Here is a 15,339-nt window from a genome sequence, read left to right as displayed (position 1 = left end):
TATGCACCTATGAAAGGTATTTGCAAAAGATTTACTTTATGGTGACTGATGTCCCACATTTGGCAGGGCTCTAATCAAGAAAGTATCTTTCTTTCTACATGTTAGAGGGCTGTTAGAGATCCAATGGTGAATCTAATTTCTCGTTACTGTATTGGAATATGATCATAAAATCTGTGTTCAAAACAAAGGTCAAAGCTCTGACACTTGAGGTATCATTATTTATATATAAGTATTTTAGTCACGGGAAAACAATAAATATTATGGTCAATTAACAAATTTCCGACAGATTAATCTTATGGAAGGAAAGTCCAGCTTATTCCCTCCAAACTTGATAGTTGGGACGCACTATATATATAGTAATGTACCTACATAAGCCATGGCACTCGCTCGCCAATTTCACACATAAAGCCAGCGGGTGCCATTTTGCTACCTCTGCATAATACGCTCATGTGCGTGATATATATTATATATATAATAATTTGCCAAATCTTGTTTATATTGGAAGTAATTTGTCTAGAATTGATCTCCTTCAAAAGTTTGTCCGAACTGCCAACCAGCAGGCACTACATTGTAGTTGGTGATACTCCTGCCATCGCTGGCAATCATTTTGAAGGAGAGGCTTTGGCCATTAAGATAGGCATTGCTCTGCCAGTTTTGGCCCCAATTTCTTGACATTGGTAGCCACCTTGTTTTGGAACCCTTGATTGACACCGAAGTTATGTCCCCTGCACCTCCTACATTTGTTATCAACACCAAGTTGAAGTAAGAATGACCATTGATGGTGAGTCTGATTCCTCCTTTCTTCACACAAGAAACCCTGCCAAGTCCAAATGCATTTGGTCTGTTAGGAACAATCATCCGTCATGAAAACAGGTGAAGATAGCAGGTTCAGTGAGAGGATTTCTACCTTCTGAAAAGAACAGGAACAATTCCGGCTCGATATTCTGCAATCTGCAAGAAAGCGGGTTCCGCCAAATCGAAGTGTTCTCGAGGGGGATTGCACCACCCACCATTATCACTAGACAACGCGTAATTAGGAGGACAAAAGTTGGTGGCTGTCACAGTTATGGTTCGAGTAATGCACCATTTAGGATCATCATTGCACCGCAGCTCGTAGCAGGCACCGCAACTCAAGCCATTGTTGAAAAGTGCAGTGCTCAAAGCTGCTGTGCTGGTTCCATACCCTTGGCTGTACAAGTTTCCATAACCACATGCTCCCCCTAAACGAACATCACAAACATATAGCCTAGAAACATTTTAGAGCAAATTAAAAAAAGAAAATTCATTCAAGAATTATTTTATTCTCAAATCTGAAACTCACCCATTGTGCCTGTAGCATCAGCACCACCATAGAATGTAGCATGGGCAATTTGCCAACCGCCATTATCATCTCCATTAGTGGCATGGAAGCAGCTGCAGATACTGAACAGATAGAAGAAGAGAAATGACAATATTGGCAATATTATTGTTGTGGTGGCCATTTGAGTGAGAGCTAGCTCAAACAATTGGTTGGCTTTATTGCTAGCTTTGAGCAAGGGTTTGAGGATTAGAGGCAAAAGGGTACAGGCATTTATAGAAAAGCAGCATTAAAAGAAAAAGATATTGCACTAAGGAGGCTGCCATAGCAGCAAAGCAACCTAACTGCTGAAAGATAGTTATCAAAAAGCACATGCAAATTTTTATTCATTGGACCCTGCCTCTTGGATGCCACAATTATATTCTCTATTTTCTCAACGCCTTCTTTTAATGGATATAGTTAGATGTAAATTAATTAAAAAAAAAAAAGGAAAACCAGAGAAATAAAATCATTAAATTAATTACCAACATTTTGTTTTTAATTATGTGTATATTTTTAGACTTGGGGGAAGCTTTAGTGCATTTTTCTTATGTTATTATGTCTTTCCAATGAAAATCCCATGGAAACATAGTGTTTTGGAGGTATATATATGAAATATTATTTATATATATATAATATTTCATTCGTCTGAAATTAAATATTTATTTTGGATATATAGAATATAAAAATATTTTGAGCTTAGAGTTTATTAAAATTTTGAAAGTTTTATAATGTAGATTATTATCTTTAATAGATAACTCTGATTAAATAAATTACGGTTGGAGTAAGAGGTAAAAATGAAACCCTGAAATTAAAGAACAGGAGTTGAGTTGAGTTGAGTTGGAGCTGAGTTGTTCCACGCGTTTTCCTAATTGCTTGCAGTTGAAGCCACTAAGACTCTATTAACTCCAACTGCCTCGCCACCCATAAATTCCCCTCTGCATCACTTCAACTTTCATCAACACCAGAAACCCTTCTTTTTTTTTTTTTTTTTGGATTTATAACTTGAAAAAAAAGCCATCCCAAAAATTTTTAAATCATATTATAAAAAAGAATATTGAAATAAAATTCTTAGTTATGTTTAATGTGATTGGTTTCATTGAAAAAAAAATTCATGATCAAAATAAAAAAAAAATCAGTTTGCTATAGTCATTTTATCACATGTTATTAATTGAAGTTCTGATGATGTGGTCGTGTTTTCAGCCAACTAATCACTTTTTTTTTTTTTTTTGGAAGATTGATCATTTAAAATACAGAAAGTGAGAAAGTTCCTATTAGAAATTTTAGTTACTATTTTATTAAAAACAGTTTCTAATTACATATATATATATAAAAAAAAAAACAGTTTCTAATTAACTATTTTTTCCAATTTTTATAATTGTTTTACTTCTTAAAAGTTATTTATTCCAAAAGAATAATAACTCTACTAATTCATGAAATTTATTTTTAATAATAATAAAATAGAAAGTTAATTAAAACTAGAAAAGGTAATATAGTTTTCACAAAAAAAGTTGCTTATCTTTTAAGTCACTTTTTTTTATTTATTTAGTATAATTAGAATTTTTTTTGGTGTTAAAAAATTAGGAGAAATTATTTCATTTTTCAAGGTTAGGATAAACCATTACTCCATAAAAGAATTTATAAATTTTTTACAATTTTTTGAACTTATAAATCACCGATTAATATATAATTTTTAGTACGTAGTATTATTTATCTAAATTCTAAAGTACCAAAAGGATTGTAACACTTTTTTTTGTCTTAATTGTACTTGTTAATATCTGTATTTATTTGCAATATATTAGCTATATGGGCCAAAAATATTCTTAGCCCAAACACTTAACTTGGATATTTAGAAATTGAGTGGTCGTGGCCCAATGTTTTTGACTAAAAATCTGAACTCTTGACTTATAATCCAAATAATGACTTGGGCCCAATCCCTGAACGGCCCAACTCATTGTGATAAAGTTCGAGTTTTTATTTTTTTTTGTAGTCGGAGTAACACAACAAATCACAATTGAATTATAATAAAATATTTAAAATTTTAAAATATTTTAATGTAATATTTAAATTATAAATTTATTAATTAATATGATACTTATTTTAACATGATTAATTTTAAATAATAAGTGACAATCAAATAACATTTTAAATACTACTAGTTAATAAATTCTTAATTTAAGTACTATAATAAAATATTTTAAAATTTAAATATAATATTAAATATTTTATAATAATTTAGGTTCATTCGAAAATGGTATATCAATAAACCACGAAGATTAGTCTAATTATATGGAAATGAGTTTTTTTTTTTTTTTTTTTTAATTTTCAACCTAGCTTTGACCTTTACGTGTATTAAAATAAAATTCTTGAATGTATTAAGTTATGCTTTTAAAATTGTTTGAAAGAGAATTAGAGAGATGTTCTTAATCTCATTATTAAAAAAAAAAAAACCTTATTATAATCATTAAACTTAATAATTCATATCATCGTATCGTATTTTTTATTATATACGTTTCAGAAACGATACGAATAATTTCGACATAAATATGATATGAATATACAAAAAACATAAATAATTTAAATACGAACATGAGATATTTATTAAATGTGTTACACGTGATACAATATGATTAATATATTTAAAATTAATTTATACTTAATTAACACGACATGACATGACAAAACACGATACAACATTACATGATACGATTAATATGATTATATACGAATAACATGATTAAACATAATTAATTATCAAAATAATACGATAAGACATGACATAATTAATACGATTATATATGAATAATACTATTAGATACTATTAATTCATTTATTTAAATAAAAATATAATTTAAATTAATATTTAAACAAAAAATTATTTAAAATTTAATAATTTATAATTTATTTAAACACCAAAATGATATGATAAATACAATAATTTATTTATTTTTAAATAAATTAAAATAATTTTAAAAATTTTTTATATTATGAACAATACTGTATCTTAAACATATCATTATTATTTGACACAAACACGACATGAATAATATCATGTTTTAATCTTATTGATACAATTAAAATATAAAATATAATTATATCAAATATATACATATTTTTTTATATTATTTTTGTGTCATATTATTATGTTGTATATAAAATTACCATATTTAATAATCATGAATAAAGGAGGATGCAAAGTCATAGGTGCGATGTCCATGTGAAAAAATAATAAAATTTGAAAAGTAAAATTTTGTTAGACAATTAAAAAATTTTTTTAAACATATTTATCAGTAATAAAATTGATAAATGCAGTTCTTTAGTAAACACAGTAAACCTAAAAACAATAGAAGTATTAACGTTTTAGACAACGCAGTAATCAAAGTTTGTGAAAAAACGTTGACTATTTTTTATGAATAGGTAATTGTCAATTAAACAAAATGGTGCAACACCAACAATTTATTATTTATAATTTTATATATAAATAATTGGATATTTAAAAAAAAATCTTGAATGATGAATTAAAATAAAAAGCTACCTGCCCAGATAATGAATAATTAATTTGTTGAAAACATTAATTTTAAGATTACCATTGTAGATGATTTTAAACATTCAATTTAAAATCAATTAATCATAAGTGAATGAGTTTAATTTAAATATAAAATTATAAAATATTATATATTTATTAAATGTAAGATAATATCACATTAATATGTTTTCATCACATATAAATGAAATTATATAAACAAAAATAAAAAAATTTATTATGTTAAAAATTTAAATAAAATAACAAAAAAATATTTTAATTTTGATATTATATTAAATATTTAATTTAAAATTAATTAACTATAAATAAAATATTCAATTTAAATATAAAATTATAAAATTATAAATATTTATTAAATATAAAATAACATCACATTAACGGACGGGCGTGTTTTCGCTTCATAAGGAGAAGAAAAGCTGATGTGCAATCAGATAATCCCACGAGGCCAAACATTAATGTTCGATAATTCAATTTAATAATAAGGGGGAAAAATGATAACCCCACAAGGCCAACATCAAAACGGCTATTGAAAGAATTCGGCGGTAGCTCGAAAGTCAAAACAAAATGAAAGCGAATTAAATGTGACCGCTAATGTTAGGATATATAAATGAGTTAATATCGCTCGCGATTTTTAAATTTTAAAAAATTTATTATAATTTAATTTTTTATTTATATAATCATTTAAATTGACAATAAATATCAATTGACTTTAAAAAAAAAAGCTCAAAACTAAAAATCAAAATACCTCTGATCAACCTTTTCCTTTATGTTTTCTTACGACGTCCAAGTGTGCATAAACAATTAAGGTTAGTTTAACTAAGCACTGGGTTTGCTAATTTTGGTTTTGGTCGCTGAATCCATCTCTTCCGACCAAGCTTTGGCCTTGTAAAGTATATGTATGGGAAAATGGGTGGATCTCTCCAACTGCCAACAGCTTTTACATTCTTTATTACCCAACTGCACAAACATTAAAAAATGAGCTTCGTTAGCCAAGTGGTTCAAAGCATAGTATATTTCTCATTGGTGTAACCCGAAATTCACCAACACCAACTATGGAGCCCCATTTGTTCCATCCGGGGTCCACCGCCTGATCAAAAATCAACAACACCATAACAAAAAAACCCCACAATTTAATCTTTTGTCCACTCAACGTGTCGCTTACGGTCACGAGATCAATCCGTCGGTCACGCGATTAGCTTTTGTCAGCAATGGTACAATGTCCTCATCAGGGGGGAAGAAGTTTTATAGATTATCCCAAAATATGGGATAAAATCTAAGTCCCATCTGACTTTTTTTTTTTTTTTATCATAGTTTGAGACAAAAGAATTTGATTAATTTTCAAGGGTTCTTGAAAATTTTAACCATATCAATATTTAACTTATAAAATAGTTGCTAATTCAATTCAAAATTATCATTATTATTTCTTTTTTAAAGGAAAAATTGTTATTATTTGATACATTAATGTTGGGAGGTTTTCTTTAAGTCAAGATGGTAAATCTTTAAATATTACTTTCTCTGTTTCAATCTTTTATCTATTGTTTTTTAGATGTTTCAAAATCTAATTTTAATATTAAATATTAAAATAATTTTTAAAAAAAATTTCGTAAAAATTAATACAGTCAATTTGAAACGGGAGAGTATATTATGACAAGTGTCCGATTGGTGGGTATGGTGCTCCCAAATGAAACTTACGAAGGTATTTGAGTAGTTTCCCATTTTGCATTTTCTTTTTCTATGTTTTTGGTTTGTGGGTAGAATGACCAAGTTGCATTTTCTTTTCATGAAAATTGCTTGCATCGTTAAAAATGGATAACATCAGTTCACTTGGTAGTTTGGAAGGGAAAAAGTGTATGAGATATTTTGCAGGCCAATGATGTCAAAAGTCATAAGTAGCCAAATCAGAAAATGGCAGCAAACTTTCCACTATGAATCAAGCTGCACCTCAAATATGACCAAGATCTTTGTCCTTGGCTGAACACGCTGGAATTACTAGGTTATGAACACTGTTTAATCCGGGAATCATGAGTGGATTTGGTACCAAGTATCAAAGGTTTTAAAGTGACCCAATCATATGATTAGGTAGGCAGAGCAACCACACTTACAACTTACTTCAACTCTGGGTCTTCCATTTGTATGCTAGCATGGATCTCTTGAAGCCTGATCCCTGCAAAGACAGCAATCGGCTTGATATAAATTAGCCTTTCCATTCTTTACTGCAACTAGTTTTCACGCGATGAAAAGGGGGAATTTTGATCTCCTTGGGCAAAACCTGTAGCCATGAAGTCTGTAGCAAAAACAGAGAGACTCAGGTAAGGCTTTCAATCATCTTCTTTGTTTTGAAATCTCAATCGTCTTTTGCTTTGTTGTTTGTTTTCGGCTACAAGAAGATACATGTTTCAGTAATGCGAGGACCATTGCTGATTAAGAAGCTGGGCAATCCTGCAGCGAAAACGGTCCCTGATTCGGATTACAGCCACCCACAAAACAATTTTCAGTCTTCCTTATCCTAGAGACAAAGAAGATGCTCTTTCTGTGTCTCTTTCTAGTTAGAATCTTGACAACATTACTGTAGCCCCAAAGAACCTCCCAAGGCCTTTCAGTTCTGCCCAAGGAAAACTGACTTGACTTTTTTTTCCACTTCCTTTTCCTTTTTATCAAACAAAACTATCAAAAGCTATAAACCTTTTAGGGGTTCGAAACACTCGTTCGACACCAAACTTGCTTGGTTTTTGTTTTTCCATCAAAATTTCAAGTGGTCAGCAATGTTACCAGCAGCTGTGAATATGCATCGCCGCTTACTTGAGACAGAAGTGAGCTTGACACCAGCAAATGGAAACAAAACTCATGATTCTTACATCAGCGAGGCAAATTTTGACTCCAACATGGTGATTATATTGGCAGCCCTTTTATGTGCTCTGATCTGTGCGCTGGGGTTGAATTCAATAGTGCGTTGCGCTCTGCGTTGCGGCCGCAGGTTTGCCCCGGAGACTCCGGAACAAGCAGCGGTTCGCCTGGCAGCAACAGGTCTCAAAGAACGAGATCTGAGACAAATTCCTGTGGCTGTTTATGGGACAGGCGTGAATTTTCCGTCCACTGAGTGCCCTATTTGCCTAGGAGAGTTTGTGGATGGAGACAAAGTTAGAGTGCTGCCAAAATGTAACCATGGATTTCATGTGCGGTGCATAGACACATGGTTGGTGTCAAACTCATCCTGCCCGAATTGTCGGCATTCGTTACTTGAACATGATACAGCAAATCCTGAAACATCCCAGGAAGTCACTGGCCGGCAACCACCAGAAAATGGATTAGGTAATCATCAGCATGGCAGCGTTGTCTTAGTTGTTGAAGAGGGAAGTTAGTGCAATTTGACCACCAGAGTGAGAACTGGAGGTCTATTAGAGCTTTACTGTTCTTGTGGTTGTTAGATTTTCAACATATGAGAGGAAATTAATTGATGCAGATTTGTAGGAGCCAATGTCAAATACTGGATGTTTCCTTTCTTTTCCTGTTTAAGTCTCACAAAGTTTTAAGTTACAAGATAGTTACAATAACGATAGACTGTTCATCATCCAGAGTCTAGAGAAATAAAAAATTTATGACAAGTTTAAGGTCAACTAATCTGATCTGATGCAACTTTTTTATGCATGTGCAACTGCACAAGGCATGTGTACATGAATTACATGCTTTGCACACATTATTCAAGCTCTGGCCCATTTCGCTTGCACTTTTCAACTTTCTTCCCGATCTTTACGTTGATCGCTTGGTCTACTACCCCATTTGGTGACTTGCACTCTTTCCCGTAGATTCCTAGAAAACAATCTACAGTGGGTTTCACCTTCATCATAAAGCCCCCATCAAATACATGCCAAAATGCTTAGGCTGCATCCCTTGAGCAAACCATAATTCTTTAGGGTAACTGGTTCAACGGCTAGTCAAAGCACAAACAAGTTTAGTACTCTTTCATTGAGCAATGCACTTACTCTTCAAAGCAAAATGCAAGCACAGCAGCAGTAGCAACCCCGGCAAGTAAACATTCAAGCCAGAGTCAAAAACTTCGGTTTCAAACTAAAAGCAACAAAAATCTTACCCACCGGGAAGTTCCAGCGATTCTCACTCCTGCTTAAGCTCCACAAGTTCATTCTCAAGTTTTAATTGAAATCAGGATCAACAGTTTGAATTTCCACGGAACAAAAAAGAACCTGAAATCGACATTCCACAGTCTTCTTGAAAAACTCGTACTTCGCCTGGGAAGAAAACCTTAACTATCCGACACCCAGATGTTAAATCTGCTATGAATCGATTGAAACAGTATGGTAATAAGGCATTGGTCATTTTTACTTCATGATCTAATACGCAGGTTTTTTCCTAGCTTTCTGTTAATCCATTAAACATGAAAATTGATGGTAGAATCTTCATATTTATATGTTAATCAATCTAATATCTCTGTCAAGATCTCACTCCACTCTTGCCACTTGAAATAAATGCTAAAGTCCAATTTGCTCAATCTCACCCCAATCCTACCACTTGAACTAAAGGCCAAAACCAATTGACTTGACCCAATTGGCATTTTGGTTAAGCATTTTGCCAACATGTCATTTGGCATTTGCCCTTCTTCATCACTAATAAATTGGTTTAGATATTCTTTGGCTAAAAATTATAGACAAATAGATGTGTCATATAATAAATGGGTTGTTGTTAAATGTTTATGACCCATTAATATGCTTATCCGTTCATTAATAAATTCTTTTAATTTCTTTTACTACATTGTCTTTTATTTACCAAATATACAAAATGTCCAAATCATGTAAAGTTTAAATATTTAAGTTACATAAGCACTCTAAAATTAACATTTATTCATGATTTTGTTAAGCCTTTTGTCAAGCAATTAATTTTATATTTCAATTAGGTCCTTCCATTTATTGATAGTTTTCTACCCCTTTACATTTACTTATTCATGATCTAAATTTTGAATTCTAGAATACGAGAATCCCAACTCAAAAGAAAAAATATTATATGAAACAATTATTTTGTGTTCCTTTCATTTCAATTATGTCACATAATCATATAAATAAAAAATTTAATTATTTATTACATATCACATACATAAATTTATTAAAATAAATATTTATCATTTAATTATTACATGTGATGTGTAATAAATAATTAATTTTTTTCTAATAACATACTAATGTGACATAATTTACATAAAAAAAAAACATAAACTAAATGTGGAGTAAATATTTCATATAATTTTTTTCCAGCTCAAAGTTCCATTAATTTTTTATGGAATGTGAATTGATTTCAGCTTTATAAAAACCTAGTTTCAAACATAAAAAACTGAGCATAAGCCCATGAGCCCAGCCTCAATCCACATTGAACCCCGCACTCGTTGAAGTTTGAACAATGAAAATGGACCTAATTAGGCCCAGTAGATCCGACCCACAATTTTTTTTCTTCCCGATTAAGGGAAAAGGACAAAATTTTGTTGATTCGATGGGTCCCACCAAGCTTTTTAAAGAGTAGATCCTGACCGACGATCTTTCAACACTGAATGAATCGGACGATCAACATCGATATTCAAATGCCAATCTTGATAGGTCATTTTGACCAGACGGGAAACATGCTTTTAAAAAAAAAAACAACTAATTTTCCAAACTTTGACTGCCCTGTCACTTCAATCGATGCCCTCATTGTTGAAATTCGTGGTGCACCTCTAATTTACCCTTTTACTCACGCATCTTTTAATATTTTCCTTCAAGCCACTGCCTCTATAAACTAATTTCTACACTCTGAGACAGTAAACTAAAATAACAAAATTAAATTACTTTGAGATTGAACTAAAATAAAATTATTTTAAAAAATGATTTCATTATAAAAATTGTATATTTTGAAAATTTCTATATTTTATTTTGTATTAATTAAAAATAGTATGTATTATATAAAAAAAAAAGAAGTAGAGGGTAAAAATGTCAAAATGAAAGAAATGGGAAGCACATTTCTGTTGTAGCGATAATAATAATAATGATAAATTTTAAATTTTAATTGGTTGGTTTGACCACTGCTCATTTCTCTTTCTCTCTCTCTCTCTTCAAAATTTTTTCCTCATTTTTTTCTGCCTACTTTTTCTTTCTTTCACTCAAAAATCTTTCACTCTTAAAACACCTTTGCCCATTAGCTTTCTTTGACTTGCAAAGGTGTTTTCCTCATCTACCCAACACAAAAACAGGATTTCTGGGTTTTCATCTTTCACCATTTTGCCCCTATCTGTTTCAAGTTTGGCTTGCATGACCTTCTTTCATAAGGTTTGATTCTTACCTTTTTTTTTTCCTTATACTTTTTTTGCTAGAATTCATTGAAATTCATTAATGATTTCATGGTGGGTTTTTTCTGAAAGTTGTGGTTTTGCCTGATTTGGTTTTATTATTGCTTTATATTAGTCATGCAGATACGAAAATTCTAATAGCTGATAAGTAGATGTGTAAATTTGTGTGTGTGTTTTTTTTTTTTTTTTTACTTTTTTCACGTTTCGATTCTTTTGGATCTGGGGTTGAATTTTTTACCCAGGTGCTGGTAGACTGACCCATTTGCTAATTTTTGGTTGTTACAAATTTATGTTGCCCAGTTGTTTATACGGTGATTTGGAACTGTAAAATGGTTTGGGAGCAGTGGATGTTTTTGTAGTTCTAAAAAAGAAGAATTTCCCCTGCAATTCTTTAGCCAGTTAAATCGCATTGTGCCGTGTGATTGATGTTATCTTCCTTGTTTTATGGAGCCATGCCAATGATTTATTAGTAAATATGCACTTGAAAGTTGATATCCTGCTTGTCAGCTTATTCAATGAATTATTTTAGAGTTTATGGGCGTGTAATGTGTCATAAGTAATCCATGTAGTCGTTTGTTGTTATTGGTTAAAGATTTGTACTTGGAACGCCTTTGTTTGAGCAAGGTGTTACTAGTTGGGCTTTATGCCTCAACTACAGAATCTATGAAGTTATTGAATTGAATATAGGGGGTTTTCGTTTGATGTAGTTGTGACATGAACTGAACATGTTTTCTTACATATAATTTTACCATAACCACTTTATGTAACTCGTTCAAGAAATGAAGTCCCCGATTTTATCAGAAAGAGATGTTTGAATGCTCAAATTGTAGTGTAGGCACTGCGGATTTGGGATTATTAATTTTGTTGGTGGATATGAATTATTCATCTTATAGGATAAGACAATGAGTTACTCCAATCCCTTTTTGTCCTTCTCAGACCCTGTTTGCAATAGAGTTCCTATGCCTATATATTGTCATTAATTATGTTCTCGCTAATTTGAAACTTCTGTTGATTTGTGTGCTTTCTTATTTTTCTTTTTTGCAGAAACATTGAATACGTAAATACAGCTTAGGGATTTGTATATAAGATGGGATGTTTTACAGTTTTGAAAAGTAGGAAGAAAAAGTCTGAGCAGTCATTTTTGGTAAAACGCATTGCTCATAAGACGCATATGCCCACCACACTGCCTGAGCCCCAAGTCCAGACCCGATCACTGCAATCTGCACCCCCTAGTTTTAGAACCAGAGTAAAACCAGTTCAACCTAATAACAAGGCAACCAGCAATAGAACAAGAGCATTATCTGCCCCATCAAGTCTTGATGGTGCTGAGCAAGATGCACTTGCATCAGTTGAATTTGAAGAACAGGAAGAGCTGAAGAGTCGTGTCGGAGGAGTGAAGGAACAGATGTTATCAAGTCCACAACCTCTTCCACTTCCATCTCCCCGTGGCGCTCTCCTGAAGACAGTGGAAAGCTTTAAAGCAGGGAATGCCAGTGGCCCTCTGTTTGCTTCTGGACCATTGCCCCTGCCTCCCTCTGGAACACTACGAAACTTCACTTATGAAGAAATTGCAGCTGCATGCCATTATTTCTCTTCTGATCGATGCACATCTGAGGGTCTTTCTTCTGTCATGTATAAGGCTTCTTTTGGAGATGATGTATCAAGTTCAAAGAAGTTTGAAGCTACTGTTACTCGCCTTCACCCATCTGCCCAGGTACAATAAAATTTCTACTAATGAAAATTTATGTTTTATGGGATGCTTTTTTTGTGAACCACTTACTTCCCAATTACATCCCTTTCCTTTTCTTTTACGCTCTTCTACTTATTGATTCTTTGCCAGCCTGACATGGTTGCTAGTTTAAAAGAAGGAAGTTGTTGGTAATTTAGATTAGTTTGCATAATTTTTCATGATCCTTCAATGTTGATTTATTTAATGGGAAACAGTTGGTATTGTTGCTGGTCCTTATATTTTATTTTCCTTTACACAATTTTAGTATTTTTGCTATTGTCATTCGGTTAAAACTAACTGCCTTCATTAAATGTACAATTTTATTTTATCCACTCTTCCTTGTATGCATGCCAATAATTTAAATTTGAAATTATTGCTATCACGATAGTGATGAGAAAGAATTGAGTTCAACAAGTAGTGAATATTGTGCTCCTTATGCTGCAAAAATAAAATGGTTTGCCTTTAATTTCAGAAAAGTTTGAGGATATTGTTGTCCGGTCTTACTTTGTTCTTTCTGTGTTCTTGTAGGGTTTAAGGGAGTTTATAAATGAAGTAAACACTCTTGCATCATTGCAACATCCAAACCTCTGTAAATTGCTGGGATACCATGCACGTGATAGTTCAGAACAAAGAATGTTGGTCTATGAGAGGCTGTTTCATGGAAGCTTGGACAGGCTTCTATATGGAAGATCAGATGGACCACCACTTGATTGGAATACCCGAATGAAAATTGCTTTATGTTCTGCACAGGGTCTTACTTTCTTACATGAGGAAGGACCATTTCAGGTATTTAAAATCTCAATGTACATCTACATTTTGAGATGATAAAAACCAAATGATATTTTATCATATGCCCCTATGGATTGAACTTTGATCATATGTAATGGGCATGACAGTTCTCTTTGAAACAAACTCTTTTTTTTTTTTTAATTATTCATTTAGTCCTTTGTGGTTGATATGAAACAATTTCCCATTTTTGCTGCATTAGTCTGTGTAGATTAGTAAAATTTGGAAATATGCTTTTTTTTTTCCCAGTTACTATTCCATTTTTATGCTTGCCTAATTACAGAATGGTTCTATCATATGTAGGCAATGTACAATGAATTTTCAACTGCCAACATACAGATTGACAAAGATTTCAGTGCAAAGCTTTCGGGATATGGGTGCGTAGGTCATATCCTGGAAACAGAAGAGATCTCCACTAATTCAGTTGTAAGTTATTTTGCCTTAAAAGACAAACCATGGTGTGTTGAGTTGACTTGATTTTTTTATTGGATCTCTCTACACCTTAAAAGTTACTTGTTTGAGTTATCGGTTGGTAATTATCTCTCCATCTGTGCAGGCTGTGGCAAATCTTTCAGTAGAGACCCTGGAGAGAGGATGGCTAACTCCAAAGAGCAATGTTTGGAGTTTTGGAATTGTCCTACTTGAATTACTCACTGGCCGGAAGAACCTTGGTAGCTCTCATCCCAGGGAAGAGAGGAACCTAGTGAAGTGGAGCCGACCATTCCTAGCTGATGATTGTAGATTGTCACTTATCATGGATTCTCAGCTCAAAGGTCGCTTTCCTATGAAAGCTGCTCGTACAGTGGCTGACATTGCACAAAGATGTCTCCAGAAGGACCCATCAGAAAGGCCGACCATGAGAACCATAGTTGAGCATCTCAAAATCATCCAAGACATGAAATATTCCTGTAGGTTTCCTCTGCAAGAGCCAGCGGCAATTGCTGTAAAACAAATGTCAAGGTCACCTAGTCTCAATGGGATTATTACCCCTGCACCCAGGTTAAGTTTCTCACCATCACCACCATCAGGAGCCCGGCTGTCTGTTTCTCCTACAAGACCACCTACTTTGCCATTGTCTCTTCCACCTGGAGCTTGTTCCTCTACCATCTCGTTGGAGGAACTTGAAAGGCAAGAAAGTCGGAGATCATCGTCAGCAACCCTTAGAAGGGATAGTGTGGAAGGATTTTGATTGTTTATAATATGCATTTTTTCATTTTTTGTTTATTTTCTTCTTTTAAATTCAACACAACATATAGAAGATAAAGATGTGATTGCGACACCTTCCTTCCTTTCCCACTATAGATGATGAATAGGGAGGATGCTGTTTTGTAGATAAGAGTGCAAGGCTGATCAGAAAATGGAGTAGTCGATTGTTTACTTCAATTCCTGAATGCTATCATATAAATATATATACTATATGTTCATAATCTTGATCAGAGTTTCCTTCATGTACTTTGCTTGCATTCTAAATCCACTCCTACCTTAACGACCACCACTTAGGTCAATTTCAGATATCTGTCACTTTCGATCTAGATTATTTTAGATTTTGGGTTGTATCGTGTTTGTTTTTTTTTCTGGAATTGGGTTGCCATTAGGTCATGTAGTTTTGGGCTAAAGTGTCT

The 15,339-nt window shown here is 32.7% G+C and overlaps 3 protein-coding genes across 4 annotated transcripts; 2 read left to right on the top strand and 1 right to left on the bottom strand.

Annotated features, from left to right (window-relative positions):
• Positions 1 to 176: 176 nt before the first annotated feature.
• LOC111287101 (expansin-A4-like) lies at positions 177 to 1,547 on the bottom strand. The gene is made up of 3 exons (XM_022877334.2): positions 1,322 to 1,547; positions 908 to 1,220; positions 177 to 817 (listed from the first exon to the last, which is right to left on the bottom strand). Exons 1-3 carry the CDS (start codon positions 1,479 to 1,481, stop codon positions 514 to 516), a joined length of 777 nt encoding a protein of 258 aa, XP_022733069.2. The 5' UTR covers positions 1,482 to 1,547; the 3' UTR covers positions 177 to 513.
• A 5,410-nt stretch (positions 1,548 to 6,957) lies between these two features.
• Positions 6,958 to 8,355, top strand: LOC111287657 (RING-H2 finger protein ATL74-like). Its single transcript, XM_022878332.2, has 2 exons — positions 6,958 to 7,189; positions 7,281 to 8,355. Exon 2 carries the CDS (start codon positions 7,643 to 7,645, stop codon positions 8,237 to 8,239), a length of 597 nt encoding a protein of 198 aa, XP_022734067.2. The 5' UTR covers positions 6,958 to 7,189; positions 7,281 to 7,642; the 3' UTR covers positions 8,240 to 8,355.
• Positions 8,356 to 10,933: 2,578 nt separating this feature from the next.
• On the top strand, positions 10,934 to 15,144 carry LOC111287134 (putative serine/threonine-protein kinase PBL1). Of its 2 annotated transcripts, none has more exons than XM_022877389.2 (5): positions 10,934 to 11,182; positions 12,247 to 12,916; positions 13,460 to 13,717; positions 14,021 to 14,143; positions 14,274 to 15,144. In XM_022877389.2, exons 2-5 carry the CDS (start codon positions 12,290 to 12,292, stop codon positions 14,904 to 14,906), a joined length of 1,641 nt encoding a protein of 546 aa, XP_022733124.2. In that variant the 5' UTR covers positions 10,934 to 11,182; positions 12,247 to 12,289; the 3' UTR covers positions 14,907 to 15,144. The 2 variants fall into 2 exon arrangements, with proteins under 2 accessions (XP_022733124.2, XP_022733125.2); XM_022877390.2 differs by lacking the exon at positions 10,934 to 11,182 and adding an exon at positions 11,213 to 11,256.
• Positions 15,145 to 15,339: the final 195 nt, after the last annotated feature.

The sequence above is a fragment of the Durio zibethinus genome, chromosome 4 (genome assembly GCF_047325235.1).
Source record: "Durio zibethinus cultivar Kanyao isolate XHJ-2024 chromosome 4, ASM4732523v1, whole genome shotgun sequence".
NCBI lineage: Eukaryota > Viridiplantae > Streptophyta > Magnoliopsida > Malvales > Malvaceae > Durio > Durio zibethinus.
Note: the sequence above shows the minus strand (reverse complement) of the source record. Positions and strands in the feature narration are given on the sequence as shown.

Coding starts and splice junctions, on each gene's coding strand:
- LOC111287101 (XM_022877334.2), bottom strand. CDS start 1,481: ATGGCCACCACAACAATAATATTGCCAATATTGTCATTTCTCTTCTTC. Junction 1,221..1,321: donor TGATGCTACAGGCACAATGG/GTGAGTTTCAGA, acceptor ATGTTCGTTTAG/GGGGAGCATGTGGTTATGGA. Junction 818..907: donor GTTCCTGTTCTTTTCAGAAG/GTAGAAATCCTC, acceptor TGGACTTGGCAG/GGTTTCTTGTGTGAAGAAAG.
- LOC111287657 (XM_022878332.2), top strand. CDS start 7,643: ATGTTACCAGCAGCTGTGAATATGCATCGCCGCTTACTTGAGACAGAA.
- LOC111287134 (XM_022877389.2), top strand. CDS start 12,290: ATGGGATGTTTTACAGTTTTGAAAAGTAGGAAGAAAAAGTCTGAGCAG. Junction 12,917..13,459: donor GCCTTCACCCATCTGCCCAG/GTACAATAAAAT, acceptor GTGTTCTTGTAG/GGTTTAAGGGAGTTTATAAA. Junction 13,718..14,020: donor ATGAGGAAGGACCATTTCAG/GTATTTAAAATC, acceptor TATCATATGTAG/GCAATGTACAATGAATTTTC.